We start from the raw sequence: 19,711 nt of genomic DNA on the forward strand, positions 1-19,711 counted from the left end.
ACTGATTTATTTTCACCTAATACAACCTCATACCATGAAGTCCTAAATTTTTTACTCTTTTGATTATTTTTTTCCCCAAACAGTTAAGTTATAGTATTTCTAAGGTTCTGGGATTCCACAGATCAACAGTGAGACACATTCTCAAAAACTTTTCGGAAGTCGATCATTTTCCACAATTGCTCCAGGGTAATTATATAGTCATTCAGTCAGTCACAAACCATGAAAACATTCAGGCCTTTGTCAACTAAGTAATGATCAACGTCCATGACTCCTCCAATCAAAAGGCACCAGACAAAAATGGTGTGAGGTATTCCAGAACATTAATGCTTTTCTGAGTTTTAATTTTAGGGGAATGATCCATCCATCCATCCATCCATCCATCCATCCATCCATCTTCTTGTAGATTTTTTGTAGCTAATCTATCAATCTTATTCCAGACATGAGTGTAAATCCACCGCTGATTAGATCAAACAAATAAAATTGGTTTTAGTGGCCTATAAAACCTGGTCCTGAACAACGTTGGGATGTGGTCCAACATTCCATCTTAGTCATGGCAGAGACTGACATCCAGTCATCCTGAATGATTAGTTGTGATTACTGGAGTTGATGTAGGCACAGATACTTTTTGAACTCTGGGGTTTAGGTTGAAATTTCCCAAAAGGCTTATTAAAAAAAAATAAAAATCCAAATTTGCATTTTGCAATTTCTCAGGTTTGATTTGTTTTATTTCTTATTCCAACATCCGACACGGCTTGTTGTGTTGAATCATCGTCGCCTCGATGATAATTTCCTGCAGCACTGCCGTGTAGCTTTGTAATCTAAGAACATAATCAGTCTTTTGGTTTAACTGACAAGAAAGGGCGGGCAAGGCGGAAGATAAACATTCACGCTGGTGTAAAAGAGCGCGCTGGCGCGTTGGTGTCGGGTCAGACGCACCAGCCGCTCCGCCAGCAGAGGAGGGTTCCCCTTTCCAACGACACCGCGCAGATCACACAGGCTGATGGCGGCCTGTACGGCGTGAAAACCTGACCATCAAACATCCAGGAAGTATTTTAACGTACGCAGCGTTACTTTAAGTGAAGTGACCCAGACTGGAAATATCACTGTGAATCCATTTTGCGCATCTCATTCGTGCGCTCCCGCGGCGCACTTTCGATCACAATAACCCAAGAAGCTCAAGCAGACAGACCTTGAAAGACTTACGGCTCTCAGGGGGAGGAGGGGGCGCGCAGCGGGGGAGTCTTCCCTCACATGCGATGACCTCAGTGAGAAATCCACTCACATCGCCCAGTCGTCCTCAAACCCAGCGCCGACTGTGATGGATGCGCGCCCCGTACCGCAGGTCACCATCACCCCGGATGGTTGCGGGACCTCCAGGGAGGTACTGCAGGAGGACTGGGAAGATGCACCGAACGGTCCGCTGCGCAGAAAACTGTCCAACTCCTCCATCTCCTCCACGGGATCCTCTGCTGTGGAGTCTGAAGATGACTTGCTCAGTGACAGTGAGAGCAAAAGCAAAGGTCTTATCACTCTGGAGCATCTGGTTGAGGTTGAAGAAGTGAGTAGAAAATATTATGGCATTAAAGTTGTCCTTTATATCTAATGTCACAGTTTATGACTATTTATAGCATGTCATAACACTGCATTCCCATCTGTTATACATTCAAACCACCTGTACAGCTACGGTTTGATTGTATAGTGAAGTATTCTGGGGAAAAAACCTTATTCTCCACCTCTTTATACAGCAAAATGTTTTCAAATGGGAATATATAGAAAGTGTTCGTAAAAAATTGATGCTTCAGAACTATATCTGACAGAATATCCTTTCTCCAACTGCAGAGAGGAAACATTTGTTCAAAGCTCATCTTTAAGTAACATAAACACAACTTAAAGAGGAGTTATTCAGTCTGTCACACAGTCAGCTCAACACGTTTCTGTCTGCTGTATTATCAGCACTCCTTGGAGATGTGGAAAACTTCAGCTGTTCGACCATCAGACAGTCACCCTGCATTTTTCTGACTAATAAAGATCATATGATCTGTCTGCTCTTTTCCATTGTTGAGGTTCAACATAGACCGACACAAAAAGGCTTCTGAAAGTTGGACAACTCTTGTTGTGCACTTGTTACGTCGTTAATTGTGTGTCTCTGTCAACTGCTTATTATCTTGACAGATATTTTGCCATGGGCCACTCTGCGTAATCATATGACACACAATATAACTATTAAAAACATGTTGCACGTCAAAAGTCAGATCGACAAGTCCTTCTGTGTTTTGGAACTGTAAGTCCTTTGCTTCCCGCCTTCAGCACACACAGTGTTGAAGGATTGGCTTTTAGGATAATACCGAAGGAGCAAATTTGTTTGCCTTTGACATTCTTGGCTGATAAAGCTTCACTCTTGACCGACAGGTTTCTTTCTCTGAAATTTGCTTGCATGTGCATTTAAAAAGTGCTGTTTCAAACAATTATGAAGGTCATAACCTACTTATTTATCAATATTTTCCAATTTTAGAGATTTGCGTCGCTTGACATCTGTGCATGTTTTTCAAGAGGAAGTTGATTTAAAGGAGAGTCCCCTCCTGGTCTCTCCTGTTCACAACAGAATCTGCTTTTTATCATCGCTGTCGCCACAATACCCTCAGAGTATCAGTGGACGTGTGTTTTCATGGTGCTACCACGTCTCTCTGCCATCTCCATACAAGGTCTACAGCTGTCATCTTCTTTTAAACAGACTGAATACACATTGGCTGCTAAGCCTGTGAGAGAGGGTGCAGGATACTGGTGTGTATTCACTGAACCTAACATTGTCCAGTGAAGTCAAGATCAGACACACACACACACACACACACACACACACACACACACACACACACACACACACACACACACACACACACACATGCGCGATAGGCGCAATTTTATTGGTTATCATTCATAATGATATTGACATCAAAACCATAAATAGAACCAAACAATGCAAAGCCAAACAGCTTTAATTGATTTATCAAGAGCAGAAGTCAAAGTCCAATAAATTATTTACGAATATACACCTTTTCTTTTTTTTTGTGTTTGTATCGAATAAATTATCTGAATATTTCTACTCTTAGGTAGGTAAAGAATTCTGCTCCTCAACTTCTTTTTAAATACAACATGAAGTTATTATTTGTATTTATCAGCATTCATTTGAGAAGGTAACTGTCAATCAGTTTTTGGCTGCGGTTGTCTTTGGATTGTCTGAACTACATGGTGTTTTACGTCAGACCTCAGAGTTACGGCAGGTCCCAGTTCCTGTAGGTGAATAAACAAGCTGCTTTTATTTATTGTAAGCAGTGGTGGAAGCAATTATGACTATCCAAACACTATATTAATTCCATAGCTTTAGAGATATTGAGAGGGAAAAGTTGTATTTTTAACTTCCTAATGTTGATCTAACTTCCATTGTTAGCATTAGCATTCAGGATCGAGTGCAATCCTTCCCCAAAGGTGATAAATCCTACAGTTCTGTTCATCTGGCCTTGTCCTTCACACATTAGATAAAATTTTCAAAAACACTAAAATCTTGAAATGTTAAAAAAAAAAGAGGAAACATCCTGAATCACAGTTGGGGAGATATTGTGTTGTCTATTGAATGTGTCATACAAATAAATTAATCTTACTTCATAATGAAGTAAGAAACCTCCTGGGTTCAGTAGGGAAACTCTAAAGGCACTCCCTCAGCGGAGCGCCTACGTCTGCCAAAACCCATTTTATTAATCAAATGAAAACTTCATCTTATTATCCTGAACAAACAGCTCTTTCTTTTTTGCATAGCTGATGAAAAATAATGAGGTAAGTGCCGGTTTAAAAGAGTGGGACTTACCTCAGGACTTATAGCTCGTTTTCTAAAGACAATGAGCTATAAGGAAAATACTACATGGTAAAGAATTTTGACATGAAAAAAACAAAAAAAACACCAGACTCAGTGTACTTTCACTTTCTGAATGTTTTTTTTCCCCTCGCTGGTGTTCAGACAGTTTCTGCTTCACTGTGGGTTCTTAAACTGAGTAAGTGAATCTGTTATTTCAGGTGGGTTTGAACTGTTTTCTGTTCAAACACTTGTTGTGTCTGTCATCACTGCTGGGAGGGACGGATAGTAAGAACAACATGAAGTCAGACTGTCTTATATGTAAATATTGGCCAGGGAGCTTCAGACCATCCTGTTTAGTTCACCATTCCCTGTCAATACATCACATGACTCCACTTTATGTCAATCAAAAAATGCAATCCGTTTGTAAATTGATGAAAATATAGCTGTGACTCTTCCCGTACAATAGTTTAAGTTTCATAGCAATCACCTGTTTTTTTGCAGTGTAACACCCTCATAAAGAAATATTACAGTAAACACGCATCACTGCAGTAAATGAAGCATTTAAACTGACATTTAAGGCCGGCGCTGAGAGGATGGTGAGCTGTTCTCGAAAAATAAGAACCCTTCTTTCATTTCCTGTTTTAATCAGAACACACAGAATATGTAACATCCAACGCCTACACATGACATCTAATAGTATGCGCATGAGTTTGGTTCTCCTTTTAATTATCTCCAAATTTAGTCCATGAGAGAAAAAATACACACTGAATACAGTGTGTGTTTATTTGGTTTCTGGTCCGGTTTCTGGGTGGAGGGAAAAATACAGTTCCCCTTCAGTGTGAAGGACTGATGTGACTCTATGAAACACACAAGCTGCGACTGTGTGTGTGTGTATATGTGTGTGTGTGTGTATATGTGTGTGTGTGTGAGTGCGTGCATGCGTGTGTGTTTGCGTGTGTGTGTGTGTGTGTGTAGGCGCACTTAAACTCAGTAAGACGGAAGATGCTGTGACAGTCCATAAACATCCATAATAAAAATAATTTAGGTTCTGAAAAGTTAATTGAAGTTTATTTGCCAGCCATTTATTTCTTGTTCTCTGTTCAGGATTTAATACTTAAATAATATGCTATCATCCAAAGGTCACAGATCCCTAATAGACTGGTAAGTGGGATCAGTTACAGGATCAAGGACAGGATCTTTCTTATCTTATCTGGTGTTAAACCGTCAGATTTCCTCTTACAAAATGGACATTTGACCCACAAATTGTGCTTATTTTAGAAGTCTTGAAAATAAAAGCAGTAAATAACAAGAAAATGTCTTGAGCTATACGGATGTGGTAGACTTCAAAATCACAGTCACAAGGCCATCAACACTGAAAGTTGAAGATATATTTTTTTGAGTGCAGATCTGGGTTTTGTCCTACCAAGTCAAACTGCAGAATGTTCAAAACTAGAAAAACAGCCTTTTAGTTAAAAAATAAGTAAATAAATTAATAAACACTGATATCTCTTTAAAATGTGACAACAGAGCAACAACAAATTTCTTATATTTACAGATATGGCGCTTTACCTGTGTGGGACTTATTTTACTGATAAATGTTAAATTTCAGTGTTTCACAAAAAACAGAATCAGACTTTCTGGGCCAAATTGCTTATGTGTTCAGATTTCTGTTTAGACAGCACCAACTGCACCAAAGTTTAATAACCTCACAAAATGTCTTGTTGTTATCAGATATTTTTATGAGAACAAGGACACAAAAGTTCTTGACTCATTGTTGTACTAGATTTGACTGTTCAGTTCTGTTCCCTTTGCTGGGTGTATTGACTTTACAGACCAGACCACCATGGTGGAAGTTGAAGACCATCGTCCAGTGGCCCTTCAGCGCAACCCAGAGGAGAAAAGTTAGCTGGGTTCAGCTAGCAGGCCACAAAGGTGTGATCTGTTCAGAACATACTTCTTTTTGTATTACGATACTCATGCTCTTCTGATACTGACCAAAGATGCTTACATCAAGTTTTCCTTTCCATACGTAAATCAAACTTTAATCAATTTCAGGAAATTTCAAAGCAGCAGATGAGGGCACCATCCTGAAAAAGTTCTCAGAAAATGAGATGCAGGCTTTCGAGAAGCTGAGGGATGATTCGTTGCTCCCGTTTGCGCCTGGTTACTGTGGCATCGTAGAAAAAGACGGAGAGTCGTACCTTCGTATGACTGACCTGCTGGCAAGCTTCAATCTTCCAAATGTGATGGACTGCAAGATGGGAGTGAGGTAAAGAAGTCAATACACACACACACACACACACACACACACACACACACACACACACACACACACACACACACACACACACACACACACACACACACACACACACACACACACACACACACACACATATATTTCTATGTGGTTTGTTTCTGCTGTACTAAGAAGGAATTTGAAATGACATTTCCAGGTCATTAAACTGGATTTCTGTATTTGTTCAGGCTCCTAATTTTGTTGAAATGAATTAATGACGCTTTGCAAACAGGACTCACTGCCTAAAGTGTGTTGGCTCTATAAGGAATCACCTGTTGTGACTGCAGGCTATATGTTGGGCTTCCTGCCACAAGAGGTGGAGCACCTCACTGTTGTGTGTACAGACACACATTCAGGTTATCGTGAATGCGTGCATGAATGCATAGATATACATTCTGATGCATGCGCAGTGTAGGCACACACACACACAGACACAGACACACACACACACACACACACACGCACAGACACACACACGCACATACAGACACACGCACACACACATACAGACACACACACACACACACACACACACACACACACACACACACACACACACACACACACACACACACACACACACACAGGGTGTCCCTAGAGACTCCCCTGTGTCAAAAACACGCTCAACCACAGAGTTGCTAAACTGCTAACTTAAGCAAACACACACTGACTCACAGAGCCGAGCACCGCAGGCTGGAGTTTCCTCTCAGTGTTTTTCTTCAGCCCAGAGGAAACAAACTGAAACTGAAATGTTTGTGCGTTAGCGTGCATGGTGCGTGTCGAGTGACAATGTGCTGCTGCTCCGTCCACCAGCAAAATCTTGTGTAGTTAACACACAACATGGTTCTGTCTGTGTGGCTCAGTAATGGCATTTTAATGAGAAGACAACAGAGACGGGGAATTTTATTTTGATATGAATTGGTTTGTTTCAAAAGAATTAATCATCACCTACCTTTTTTGTTGCAGGTTCTTTTGAAAGAAGAGGGTCACTCGTCAGAGTCATGTTAAAAATAAATTATCAGAGGACGTCTCCGTCAAACCAGAGTTGATTTAAGAACAGATATAACTTGGTCTTCTTAGTACCTGTAAGGTTTTGATATTGGTAACAAAAGCCCTTTGGTAGTTTTTATTGGAAATATACACTCAACATCAGTTTCACAAAAACAGTATGCTTATGTCAACTGTCAGGGTTCCATCTTAATATCTCAATAGCCGAGGGTGTAAATGTGAGGCAAACCCTGAAAGTAAACAGCCATTCCTGTTTATATGCTAAGAACAGAGTAATCTGTAAATATCTGAAGTTATTAGTCCTCCGTTTATTCAGGACGTACCTGGAGGAGGAGCTCGTTCGGGCGCGAGAAAAGCCAAAACCGAGGGAGGACCTGTACAAGAAGATGGTGGAGGTGGACAGCGAGGGGCCAACTCCTGAAGAGCACTCCCAGCGGGGGGTCACCAAGCCTCGCTACATGCAGTGGAGGGAAACCATGAGCTCCACCAACACCATGGGATTCAGGATAGAGGGGATCAAGGTAGCAGGGGTTTATTATTAACATGCCATCAAAGATACTCAGTTATCAGTCAGAATCACCAAAGTGTTGCATGTGGAGGTGAAGCGCGAGTAAATGTCAGCCCAGCTCCACAGACAGTTAGGATAACTGCACTTACCTTAGAGACAGGTGTTTTCCTCTAGACGCTGAAGAAAGAAAATACTTAAAAGGAGAGTCACTGTTGGACAGAATACATGTAAATAGTTGTTGCTCAACGTAGGTGAAGCTACACACATGATAAAACATGAATTAACAAGGTCTGCCCGCATCTTTTGTAATTGACTTGACTTGAGGTCACTTCATTCATTCAGTCCCTGTCTTGTCTTGAAGCACTCTGACGGCACGTGTCGAACCGACTTCAAGAAAACCAGATCGAAACAGGATGTCATCCAGGTGTTTCAGACCTTCGTCGGAGGGAACGTTGGCATAATAGTACGTATCAGTTGGTTCGCCTCTGCACAAATACACCAGGATCAGCACACTTACATGCAGAGCAATCTCAGAGATACCCTAGGACTGCAGGAACTTTGATAGGTGGAGTAAGTTCTCACATCCATGTCCAACATTTGGACAAATACATATTATATTGTGTGTTTAACGCTTACATTTGAAGGAGATTGGAGCCTGTCTAATGATATCCGCAAACATCATAGAAGTCTTTGAACTGCAAGAGCAAACCACAATGCATGAAGCAAATATTCACATTGTACTTTTGTTTGAGTTTTCTTTTGTATTGGAAGCTTTGAAAATATTCAGGGGCTCCACCCAGTCCTGCTATGGGCTGCGGCCAGTGGTGGATTGATTCAAATTAAAATGTCATTCAAATGAAACCACAAGGTTTGGAGCAATGTTAGTGTTTTTGAGTTTTGTTTGTTACTGTTTTTTCTTCAAATGTAGAAGTCTTACTTGAGCAGACTGATAAAGATCCAGACGGCGCTGAAGATGTCTGAGTTCTTCAAGCGACATGAGGTAACATCTGACGACAGGATGAGTGGCAAACTCCAGTAAATGCAAATATTAAGTGACTCAGTGAAGCGTTAAAGCAGAAGCTTAACTAAAATTCTACTTAAGGGACTTATTTTTGGTCTTCATAATGCATTTCCTGATGCATTTCTCATAGGATTCAGTCCCCTTAGAGTCTTATCCTAGATTTTACCCTGTTTTAAAACATATCGCATTAAAAATAATTTACAGAATAGTAAAAGAAATGACAGCTTTAGCCACGGCAGTGTTTCCAGATGATCAAACTCAGATATTGGGCTTATGCCATATCCAGAAGTTCAAGCTAATATAAAAAGCTCATATAAAAATCTTTTTAGGTGATTGGTAGCTCTCTCCTCTTCATCCATGACCACACCGACAAGGCCGAGGTTTGGATCATCGACTTTGGCAAGACAACAGCGTTACCAGAAGGCCAGACCTTGAGCCATAACATTCCCTGGCAAGAGGGTAACCGGGAGGACGGTTACCTGTGGGGGCTGGAAAACCTCATCCAAACCTTGGAGTCTGTAAGCAACGCAGCGACTTGTGAAGATACTGATACCTTCGGCACGGTCATTAAAGAAAATAAGCAGTCTACAGCCAGAGGTGATAAGTGACCTTTGGCTTATTGACGGAGGAAAGTAACTCGGACCGCATAACAAACATCTCAGGATGCTTTTGTTCATGTCGATATGCTCTGGGTGCTTTACAAGCAAAGTGTATAAAGTTTAAAACCAGGATGGTTTAGTAATAGTTAACTCACTGACAAGAAAAAAGAGATGGACACTGATGGAGCGGAGAATGTGTAACTAGTTACTGATTGGATATAATTGCTGACACTAACTCAGCAGTGAGAGGGATTCTTCTTCTCATAGGTGGGATGTTACCTGAGTAGGAAACTATGACAATTAATGTAAAAATTAAAACGAGGAGAAATCCCTGTGAAGATGTCATACCTGTAGGTGTAATTTTAATTTGGTGCAACATCACAGCCTTATAACTACAGCAGTAAAAAATACAGTACTGCAAAACTAGCTATCACTGTTCTGACAAACTGTCTTTTACTGCACAGCAATTTTTTATTTACTTTCCTCTCTTTAATCCTTGTGTTCGAAATTTATAAATTATTTTGAGGGGGTGTTTCTACTTTATATCGATTGTGACAGCTGGAAAGAGGCAGAGAAGAGCGACGGGATAACAACCTGGAGCTAAAGATCTATGCTGGTCTCTATAGAAACGACTCAGCCTATAAGGTAAACATTTTACTAAGTGCGCTACCATGGCCCCAATCCAACTCACTTTCATTTAAAAACTTCAAGTATTTCTATTTTGCTTTTCTGTTGAAAACCTTTTTGGATATTGTTACGGTACTTTGATGCTGCAGTGTTTGTTATCTCATGCATACACAGTTAGCGTGTGAAGGTATGTCTCACATAAAAACGCACAGACTCACATATAGTGTGTGTGTGTGTGTGTGTGTGTGTGTGGTGTGTGTGTGTGTGTGTGTGTGTGTATAGTATATGCATACACACTCAAACACACACACACACACATATATATATACACAGTATATATATGGAGATAGAGAGAGAGAAACAGAGAGAGAGAAAAACAGAAAGAGAGAATAATAATGGAAATGTTATTAGGTACTTTTAATAAGAAGACACTATTTTATTATTTTATGTTAACCAGGCCTTCATAATTTTTTATTTTGTATAATTGGAATAAAACTCAAACTGATCAAACTCAAATAATATCAGTATAAGATGATTTATTTGGGACATAGTTAGGTCAGTTGTAAAGACAGTATATTGCATAGAATGACTTGGCTGAGGCATAACGCCCACAGCAACATAGAAAATTCAGAAAAGAATGTAATAAAAACTCTGGGCTGTAAAATTAAAAGACTGTGGAGTGGTTGGTCTGTTATTTTTGGGAGGAGAGAAAAATAAATTTTGTGAAGGTTGTTTGAAAACCATTCTAACCTAATGGTGAGCTAGGTCTTTTTAATCACATTATTTTCAGTCAAGAAAAAAAATCAGCAGACCTGACAATAAAAAAAGGCATGATTATGTATTAAAAAATAAATGTTTGGGTTAAATACTCCTTTTTTTTCAACAACTAAAAAGTGATTAAATAAGAATAACCTAAATTCAGATATACTTGATAGAGAGGTGCACAATTAAATCATAATCGTCTGAACTGAGACGTCTGCAGCAGCGTGGTCGGTAAAGCAACGCTTTAGCGCCCCCTGCTGAGTAAACAGGTACTACCAGCACTGCTTCAGTCGATGCTGCGCACAGGTATGTAATGGCAGTGATCACCTACACCTACAAATCCATTATTAACATAAGTAAAGACAAATAAAAGATAAAATAAGCTACAAATATAATGGGTTAGTCCAGTGTACAGAAATAAGCATCAAAAACATTTCACAGCTACATGGTCATTATCAGATATTCTAAACATATAAGGATAATATAAAGTAAATATCAGGACATGGGGTAAGAGAGTCAAGTAGTGAAAAAACATCCACAAAACATGATTATCTTAGTTTGGAAAAAAAAAAAAGTCAGCTTGCATCCAGACTGGATTCTCAAGTCATGAGTCTATGTTCACAAACTTTTTCCACATCCATTCAAACAGGCAAAAGATACAGTAGATATTTTGTAAACTATGCTCAATTGTTGTCTTACATAGTTGGATGAACAGATAAATGCCAGTGTATAAGAAGGTAGTAAGTTTTAGATCAGCAACATGACTGGAAACAGAAGGAAACTGTTGTCACCCCTTTGTTTCAAGGGTAAAACAATCGGCTTGCAAGCCAAATTTTGCCCCCCATATTATCCAGCCTTTGTCATAATTTGTACAAAAAGCAAAGTGTAGGTGGAATAATCATCTCCAACCACTTGTTAACTAACACTTGTTAACATATAGTCAAAATCCCAAAACACTGGCATACAATCTGATGCAGCTCTAGTTCTGTTGAGTTTTTTTGTTTTTTTTCCCCCAAGCTGCTGTAGAAGCTCAATGAATCTTCATGCTTGGAAACTAAATTAAAACACCGTTTAACAAATTTTCTTAAAACACACATCATTGCAGTATGCAACAGTGGGGTATAATTTATATGTGTTTTCACATTGCTTAGGATAAAAGCAAATGAGACTCACAAAAATGTAACACGTTTATATGCATCAATTATAAATGAAAAGGTTTTGTAATGCTACAGCTTTTTGTGGACTTTAAACAACAACAATAAAAAACTTCTCAAAATATATGGAATATTCTGGTCATACTGAACACAATAACACATTCTTATAAATGGTTTAATGTGACGCTAACATATGATACTGTCAACGGTTTTAAGAAAAAAATAAAAACAAATTGGTCGGTGCACACATCCAACTACAGCAGTTACATATGGCAGCCATCATCGGGGATGTGGAGAAAGCGCAGGGCTGATTTCTTCAGTGTTCAGCTACTATTCTCCCAGAGGCGAAGGAAGGAGTTTGAGTCCAGGAGCATCTCTGTGCATCTCAGTGTTCAAGTGTGTGATCCAGCATTCCAGGAGTTCCAATAATGGGATGTTATGGCTCTCACATTGCGGTCGAGCTGTCACAGTCATGGCTTTTGTCCCAGAAATCCAGAACTTTCAAACTGTCAGAAAAAGGTATTTAAGTCTAATATCAATCCAAATCCCTGTTGCCATCAGCCATTTCTTATACAGGAGTAAGGCTCAGGTCTTCAGACAGGGAATAGCCTGAGTCTCGGTCGCATGTGGGTTTCTCAGCTTTGGTGTGTCTCCTTATGTCCTCATGTCCGTAGCTGGCATGGCGCTTCAGCAGCAGCTTGGGCATGCAGGATGAGGAAGTGTGGATACCGAACGCCAGCTTCAGGCTGGTCCCAGAGGATGGAATGGGGACTGAGCTGGTGTTTGTGATGGTTTCTGGGGCTTTGGGCTTAACCAATGGGAGACTCTCTGACTCATAGCTTTGCTCATCGTATGCATAGTTGACGTTGCCACAGGGGAAACTTTGGAGCTTAGCCAGGTCCAGAGCAGGTTTTGTGCTGCCACCTGTAGCGGTCTTAAAGGACGATGCACTGGCAGCAGCTTGTGACTGGGAAGAAGAGGGTGGAGTTAAAGAGGTGCAGAAGCTGGAAGGACTGAGGTTGGTGCTGTTGATAGTGTCACACCTGCCCTCAGTGATGTCTGAGGTCTGAAAAGCCTGCATGTTGGAGTTTGGGGAGGAGGAGCTTGAGAGTGGCACAGACTGAGTGTGTGCAAGAGTTTTCTTTCCCCAGAGGTTTTCCAAAACCCAGGAGCCATAAGTGGGGTTCCACAGGTTCTTTGTCTTGTTCTTCAGCTTCTGGCTGCCTGAGGAGGAGCTGTTTCTGGAACAAGGTTGATGAAGAGGAGGCTCAGGATGAAGCCGACGGCCTCCTGTGTTCACATTTGCTGCTGGCAAACCATGTGCAGGAACAGACTCTGCCCAAGATGGCTCCAGAGTCTCGTGGCATGACATCACCTCGTGGTGGACAAGCTGACTTCGGTGGAACAGTAGACAGGGTTTGGTTGGCTGTAGTGTGAGGGATGGGGAACCCAAAGCCAGGGAGGAGAGACCCCGCTGGGAGGAGAAATCCTGAGCAACAGGATGGGACACCAAGAGTGGAGAAAGGCTGGAGGACATGCGATCAGAGGGTCGAATGACTCTGCCACAGTCGTCTTCTGTGGTGGGGGCATGCTCCACTGGTAGGGGGGTGTTAACCACATCAGGGTCCTGATGAAGAACAGGAGAGTAGAAGCAGAGAGGAAATTACACACAAAAAAAAACAAGAGGACAAGAGAAAGCAAAGATCGAATGAATTAATTATAAATTAATAAACAACATATTTGATCACCATTAAAGGTAATTGAGTGTCTCTGCAGACAGGAGTGATGGAACCCATACCTGAGAGCAGTAGTTAATTCTCTCCAGGATAGCAGAGAAGTTGGGTCGGTGCTCGGGACAATGCTGCCAACACTGTGTCATGATCCGATAACTGCAGAGCAACAGAGACTAATGTCAGACGTGCTGTTTCACCCGTTTGTTAGATAAACCTCTGGTTATAGGATAATTGTTAATATGTTATAATAATCAAACAACATTTGTTTGTGTAGTCCTTTTCAACAACCAACCAACCAGCAACGACAGACAAGAAAATCTCATTATGCATCTTTTAACACTGAAAATCTTCTAGAACAGTATTAGTCTCTAAAAATAAGTAGAGTTGTATCGAAGCAGCCTTTTCTAAAGCCTTACAAAAAAAAAGTCAAATGAGAGACTGGTCTAAAATACTCACATTTTAATTTAGAGTCAGAAGTATGACTCCAGCATCCATTAAGGGACCATTTTATATCAGAACCTTCAAAAAGTCTGGACTAAATTCAGGACTGTCTCCTTCAATGGACTGGCTGTCAGTACTCACACAGGCCCCGGACAGCTCTTGGGAGGATCCATCCTGCCTCCACTGGTTACAAACTCCAGCACCTCTTGGTTGGTTTTGCAGGGATAAGGCATGTACCCAAGAGAAAAGATTTCCCACAGCAATACTCCAAATGACCTGCAGGAGGAGAAATAGATCATCAACTGGGCTCACTTCATCGTCATGTTCACACTTCATTCTAACGTTCCTCAAACTGAGGACTCCACATATATTTCATCAGAAACTATTTTCAGCCATGAAAATGTAATTAAATAGTTCCAGAAAGCATGTCCTTAGCACATAACCACAAACCTCTTTCGCTCTTGCACAAAATTAATGCTTGTTGTCAGCAGTGTTATTGATGCGGAGAAAAATGTCTAAGTAAAAACACAAAGATGATAAATAGATAAAATGCCAACATTTTTCTGAATTAGTTCTGGGTATTTATCCTGACCCCGTCTGCACACAACTTCAAGTAAGAAGGAATAATGTGCCTCTCCCAGTCATCTCTCTTCAGTCACATAAAAACTGATATACATCTTCATAAGAAGTTTTCCTCACTTTAAAGAAATCTCTATAAATCTACAAATATCTTTGTCTATGAAGTGACTTAAGCCCTTTGCTCCTCCTGGGTGCATAGGCTGTTGACAACGCTCTCCATTTCACTCTGTTTGTAGCTGTTCTTTCGAGGTCTCCCCAGTTGAGCCCACTCTCTGCCATTTCTTCAACGCTTGTTCTCCGACTGTTCCTGAGGTGACCTTGTTACCTTTTCCCTTGGGGGTTCCATTTCAGGGCTTGTCGGGCCATGTTTGTTGTGGGTTTTCTGAGGGTATGGCCTGATCCAACTCCACTTTCTCTTTCGGATTTGTATGCCAATGGGATCCTGGTTTGTTCTTTTCCACAGGTCCACATTGGTTAATTTATTTTTCCACCAGATGTGAAGGATTCTTCTTAGGCAGGTGCTGATAAAAGTTTGCAGCCTTTGTGTTGTGAGTTTAGTGGGCCTCCATGTCTCTGATCCATACAGCATCACCTGTTTCACATTGGGGTTAAAGATGAGCAATCTGATGTTGATGGAGATGTTCTTTGAGGTCCAGATCTTTCTGAGCATGTCAAATGCCGCTCTAGCCATGTTAATTCTGCTTCTTATGTCAGCATCGGTTCCTCCGGTTGTGTCCACAACACTGCCTAGGTAGGTAAAAGCTAGCTTGGTAATACAGATACGGTAGATCTTGATCACCTGTGACTTTGCTGTATTGTGAGTGAGACCAAGTTTTATTGCAACTTTTCCAAGCCTGCCTGTCTTTTCTTGCATTTCTTGTTGTGTGAAAGGAAAGAGATGTCATCCGCAAACTCAAGATCATCTAGCTGTTCCCACAATGTCCACTGAATTCCACTTCTCTTCCCCTCTGTTGTTTCCATCATAACCCAGTCAATTGCCATGACGAACAGAAATGGTGAAAGTAGGCATCCCTGCTTGACGCTCGTGTTGGTATCGAAGCTCTGAGAGAGCTGGCCTGCATCTATGACTTTGCATGAGGTTCCATCCTATGACTTTCCGATAAGTTTTATGAACTTGGAGGGGATTCCATAATAGCCCATCACTTGCCATATAGTTGCCCTGTCTAAGCTATCAAAAACTTTCTCAAGGTCGATGAAATTGACACATAAGTATGTGTTCCATTTAATAGACTGTTCAATGATGATGTGTAGTGTTGCTATGTAATCTGTGCATGAGCAATCCTTCCTAAAACCTGCTTGCTGGTCCCGCAGTCTCTTGTCCACAGCTTCCTGGAGACGACTGAGAATGACCAGATTGAAAATCTTACTGGACACTGTATATGAAGTATATGAAGTAATCTGTTCAAAATTTTGTTTTTAGGCACATGTTATGGTTTTGGTTTCCTCTGTCATTATCAAAGTGATAAAAATGTTTGCGTCTGAAATCTGATCTATCTTCTTAAACTGTTGGCATTCATATTTGTGTGAGACCCGTACCTGACATAATTGTTAACCAATCCGTACCATTATTCCACATTTATAGAATTTGACTGAGGCATTTTCATTCATTCATTTTAGTGTCATTTAGTGTCATGCATATTTGACTTGATCAGTGGAAGAAAAGCTGCAAACATTCCAATCAGACTGTTCACACTGCTGTGTTGTTTTAAAAATCCTGCTATTACAATGAAAGTATTTTTTATTATGTTTAGGATTTATACCATGTATCAGTTTTGCAAGTAAAGATGCCCTCCATGAAAGCTTCCGGAGGCATCCATTTGACTGGCAGCATAGCACGACCACCTTTCCTGTAATAGCTGGCTCTGTGGCAAAAAAAACCAAAAGAGACTTAATGTACATTTATCATCGGTGTAGAAGAGAATAAGACAAGGTAAAGACCACAAAACATAAACATGCAATTATTTAGAACAGGAGTTTACGATTTAGAAAAGTGGAGGAAAATATGACAACAATCATGTTTCTTTGTCTCTCATTTACCGCATCAAAAAGGTGCTGCCTTTATAGCTGCACCCAATCATCCTAAGATTTGCAATGCCAATGTTCAGATTATTCACACAGACCTGTATATATCTCGTGCCATGCCAAAGTCACCAATCTTGGCCACTCTGTCTGGTCCAGGGCAAGTCAGCAGGCAGTTTCGTGCAGCAATGTCTCTGGAAAAACACAGGTATCATTGCGACATGTAGATTCATGATGGTAATAAACGTTACAACTGACAACTAATAGGTAAGTGTTGCAGTTTATTGGGTGTTTCTTACACCCTTATTGGAAGTAGAGTTTTTACACCCTTATATTCAAGTGAGGAGGGCATTGAAGAGGAAAGGTACTCGGTCCTGATGATATACCTGTGGAGGTATGGAAGTGTAAAGGAGAGGTGGCAGTAGAGTTTCTGACTGAGTTGTTCAACAGGATCTTAGATAGTGAGAAGATGCCTGAGGAGTGGAGGAGAAGTGTGCTGGAGCCCATTTTTAAGAACAAGGGAGATGTGCAGAGTTGTGGCAACTACAGAGGAATAAAGCTGATGAGCCAAACAATGAAGTTATGGGAGAGAGTAGTGGAAGCTAGACTAAGGGCAGAAGTGAGCATTTGTGAGCAGCAGTATGGTTTCATGCCAAAAATGAGTACTACATATGCAGTATTTGCTTTGAGGATGTTGATAGAGAAGTACAGAGGCCAGACGGAGCTGCATTGTGTTTTTGTAGATCTGGAGAAAGCTTATGACAGGGTGCCCATAGAGGAACTGTGGTATTGTATGGGGAATTCTGGAGTGGCAGAAAATATGTGAGAGCAGTGCAGGACATGTATGAGAACTGTAAGACAGTGGTGAGGTGTGCTGTAGGTGTGACAGAGGAGTTCAAGGTGGAGGTGGGACTGCATCAGGGATCAGCTCTGAGCCCCTTCTTGTTTGCTATGGTGATGGACAGGCTGACAGACGAGGTTAGACAGGAATCTCCATGGACTATGATGTTTGCAGATGACATTGTGATCTGCAGTGAGAGCAGGGAACAGGTGGAGGAGAAGCTAGAGAGGTGGAGGTTTGTCCTGGAAAGGAGAGGAATGAAGGTTAGCCGCAGTAAGACAGAGTACATGTGTGTGAATGAGAAGGACCCAAGTGGAAGAGTTAGGCTACAGGGAGAAGAGATCAAGAAGGTGGAGGATTTTAAGTACTTAGGGTCAACAGTCCAGAGCAATGGAGAGTCTGGAAAAGAGGTGAAGAAGTGTGTACAGACAGGATGGAACGGGTGGAGAAAGTGTCAGGTGTGATGTGTGATAGAAGAGTTTCAGCTAAAATGAAAGGAAAGGTGTACAAAACTGTGGTGAGACCAGTGATGTTGTTTGGTCTAGAGACAGTGTCACTGAGGAAAAGACAGGAGGCAGAGCTGGAGGTAGCAGAGATGAAGATGCTGAGGTTCTCTCTGGGAGTGACCAGGAAGGATAGGATCAGGAATGAGTACATCAGAGGGACAGCACATGTTAGAGGTTTTGGAGATAAAGTCAGAGAGGCCAGACTGAGATGGTTTGGACATGTCCAGAGGAGAGATAGTGAATATATTGGTAGAATGATGCTGAGTTTTGAACTGCCAGGCAGGAGGCCTAGAGGAAGACCAAAGAGGAGGTTTATGGATGTAGTGAAAGAGGACATGAAGGTAGTTGGTGTGAGAGAAGAGGATGCAGAAGACAGGGTTAAATGGAGACAACTGATTCGCTGTGGCGACCTCTGAAGGGAAAAGCTGAAAGGAGAAGAAGATTTTCAAGTTTTTCATTTTAATGTATCTAAGTTAGATGTCTGATTTCAGTTTTGAGTCACTCTTTCTCAGCAGCTCCTGAGCAATCTGGGTTGAGTAGTGCCCTTCATACCCAAGTAAAAGTAAAAATAAATTTGACTGTCATAAAAAAAAAGCTCAGACATCTTACACACATCAGTACACAATCATTATTCTTATAGCCCAAAAAAAACACGGACAAATACCCACACATATACACAGAAGACTCTGCATACAGTAACACATTATACTTTGGTGGTATTGATGTTCACAGTTTTTATTCAAAATCAGCTGTGAGCAGTAATAACTAGTTGTGGGTCTGAACCTGTGTATGAAGTGATTCTCCTCCAGGTAGCGACAGCCAAACGCAATGTCTCTAGCCATCTGCAGCAGCTCTCGCATGGAGAGAGAGGAGCTCTGGTCCTGGATAGAGCAGAACATGGTTTAGTGAATCCCACTCATACACATAAACAACAGGAGAGAGAAAGGTGCCATGCAGACATACAGCTCTTGGCCTGTTCTGTCTCAAGAAGCTCTTCATGTCGCCTCCAGTCATCAGTTCCAGCAGGATGAAACGTGGCAGGATGTTCAAACTGACACCAATGCAGCGCACAATGTTCTCATGGCTGAACTTGCTGTGTGGATAAACAGTAAACAGCTGGGTTTGCTGGGCTGCACATTTTTTGTGTTAATCACATGAAATGTGCTGGGAGACATGAGAATGACTAAAACAAGATGGTGTGGAAAGAGAGAAACGGAAAGACAAACAGGACCTGTTTTTTGTCCTGCAATTAACATGTAACAAAGATGACATGGTCATTAAACTGAACACATATACATGTGCACTAGGTGTGTTATATATTTAACCTAAGTGACTGCAACGTCTTTGGAATATGTGTTTCTGCAGTATTATAAAGTGGAGCTGAGACTACTCTAATCTTATTCGTTTCTAAAAAAAAAAATCTCTAAAAGAGTGAAAATGTCCAACAGATTTTTGGAAAGGAGATAAATACAGCAGCATTAAAATTAAGCAGGTCATTAAAAAGAATTGCAATTTGTTATGATTGTTTCCTGGCACCAAATATCCCTTATATCCCCCTGGCTTGATGCTTTCGCTTTTGAGCACCGTGTGGAACAACCATCAGGCCACCAGAGGGTCATTATTGGATTTTTGTAAACAAAAAAATTGAGGTTTTCTTTTGCCTACAGAAAGACCACAACCTATAATTTTGTCGTCACTCGATTGTGATGTTATTGTGAATATGCGGTACCTGCTAAATCTCCACGT

General features: G+C 41.0%; 2 protein-coding genes across 2 annotated transcripts in view; one reads left to right on the forward strand and one right to left on the reverse strand.

Moving 5' to 3' along the window:
- Positions 1-886: 886 nt before the first annotated feature.
- itpka (inositol-trisphosphate 3-kinase A) lies at positions 887-11,929 on the forward strand. Its single transcript, XM_068338324.1, has 7 exons — positions 887-1,558; positions 5,680-5,779; positions 5,903-6,116; positions 7,471-7,675; positions 8,024-8,125; positions 8,591-8,662; positions 9,013-11,929. Exons 1-7 carry the CDS (start codon positions 1,319-1,321, stop codon positions 9,289-9,291), a joined length of 1,212 nt encoding a protein of 403 aa, XP_068194425.1. The 5' UTR covers positions 887-1,318; the 3' UTR covers positions 9,292-11,929.
- Positions 10,431-19,711, reverse strand: part of ltk (leukocyte receptor tyrosine kinase) — a 49,744-nt gene continuing 40,463 nt past the window's right edge. Inside the window, exons 23-29 of the mRNA XM_068338323.1 lie at positions 18,929-19,058; positions 18,749-18,846; positions 16,720-16,812; positions 16,360-16,461; positions 14,141-14,275; positions 13,624-13,714; positions 10,431-13,452 (exon numbers count right to left, since the gene is read on the reverse strand). Of these exons, the coding sequence (XP_068194424.1) occupies positions 12,394-13,452; positions 13,624-13,714; positions 14,141-14,275; positions 16,360-16,461; positions 16,720-16,812; positions 18,749-18,846; positions 18,929-19,058 (1,708 nt within the window). The 3' untranslated portion in view covers positions 10,431-12,393. The remainder of the gene's footprint in view (positions 13,453-13,623; positions 13,715-14,140; positions 14,276-16,359; positions 16,462-16,719; positions 16,813-18,748; positions 18,847-18,928; positions 19,059-19,711) is intronic.

This window comes from Antennarius striatus, chromosome 17, assembly GCF_040054535.1.
Source record: "Antennarius striatus isolate MH-2024 chromosome 17, ASM4005453v1, whole genome shotgun sequence".
NCBI lineage: Eukaryota > Metazoa > Chordata > Actinopteri > Lophiiformes > Antennariidae > Antennarius > Antennarius striatus.

Coding starts and splice junctions, on each gene's coding strand:
- itpka (XM_068338324.1), top strand. CDS start 1,319: ATGGATGCGCGCCCCGTACCGCAGGTCACCATCACCCCGGATGGTTGC. Junction 1,559..5,679: donor ATCTGGTTGAGGTTGAAGAA/GTGAGTAGAAAA, acceptor TTGACTTTACAG/ACCAGACCACCATGGTGGAA. Junction 8,663..9,012: donor AGTTCTTCAAGCGACATGAG/GTAACATCTGAC, acceptor AAATCTTTTTAG/GTGATTGGTAGCTCTCTCCT.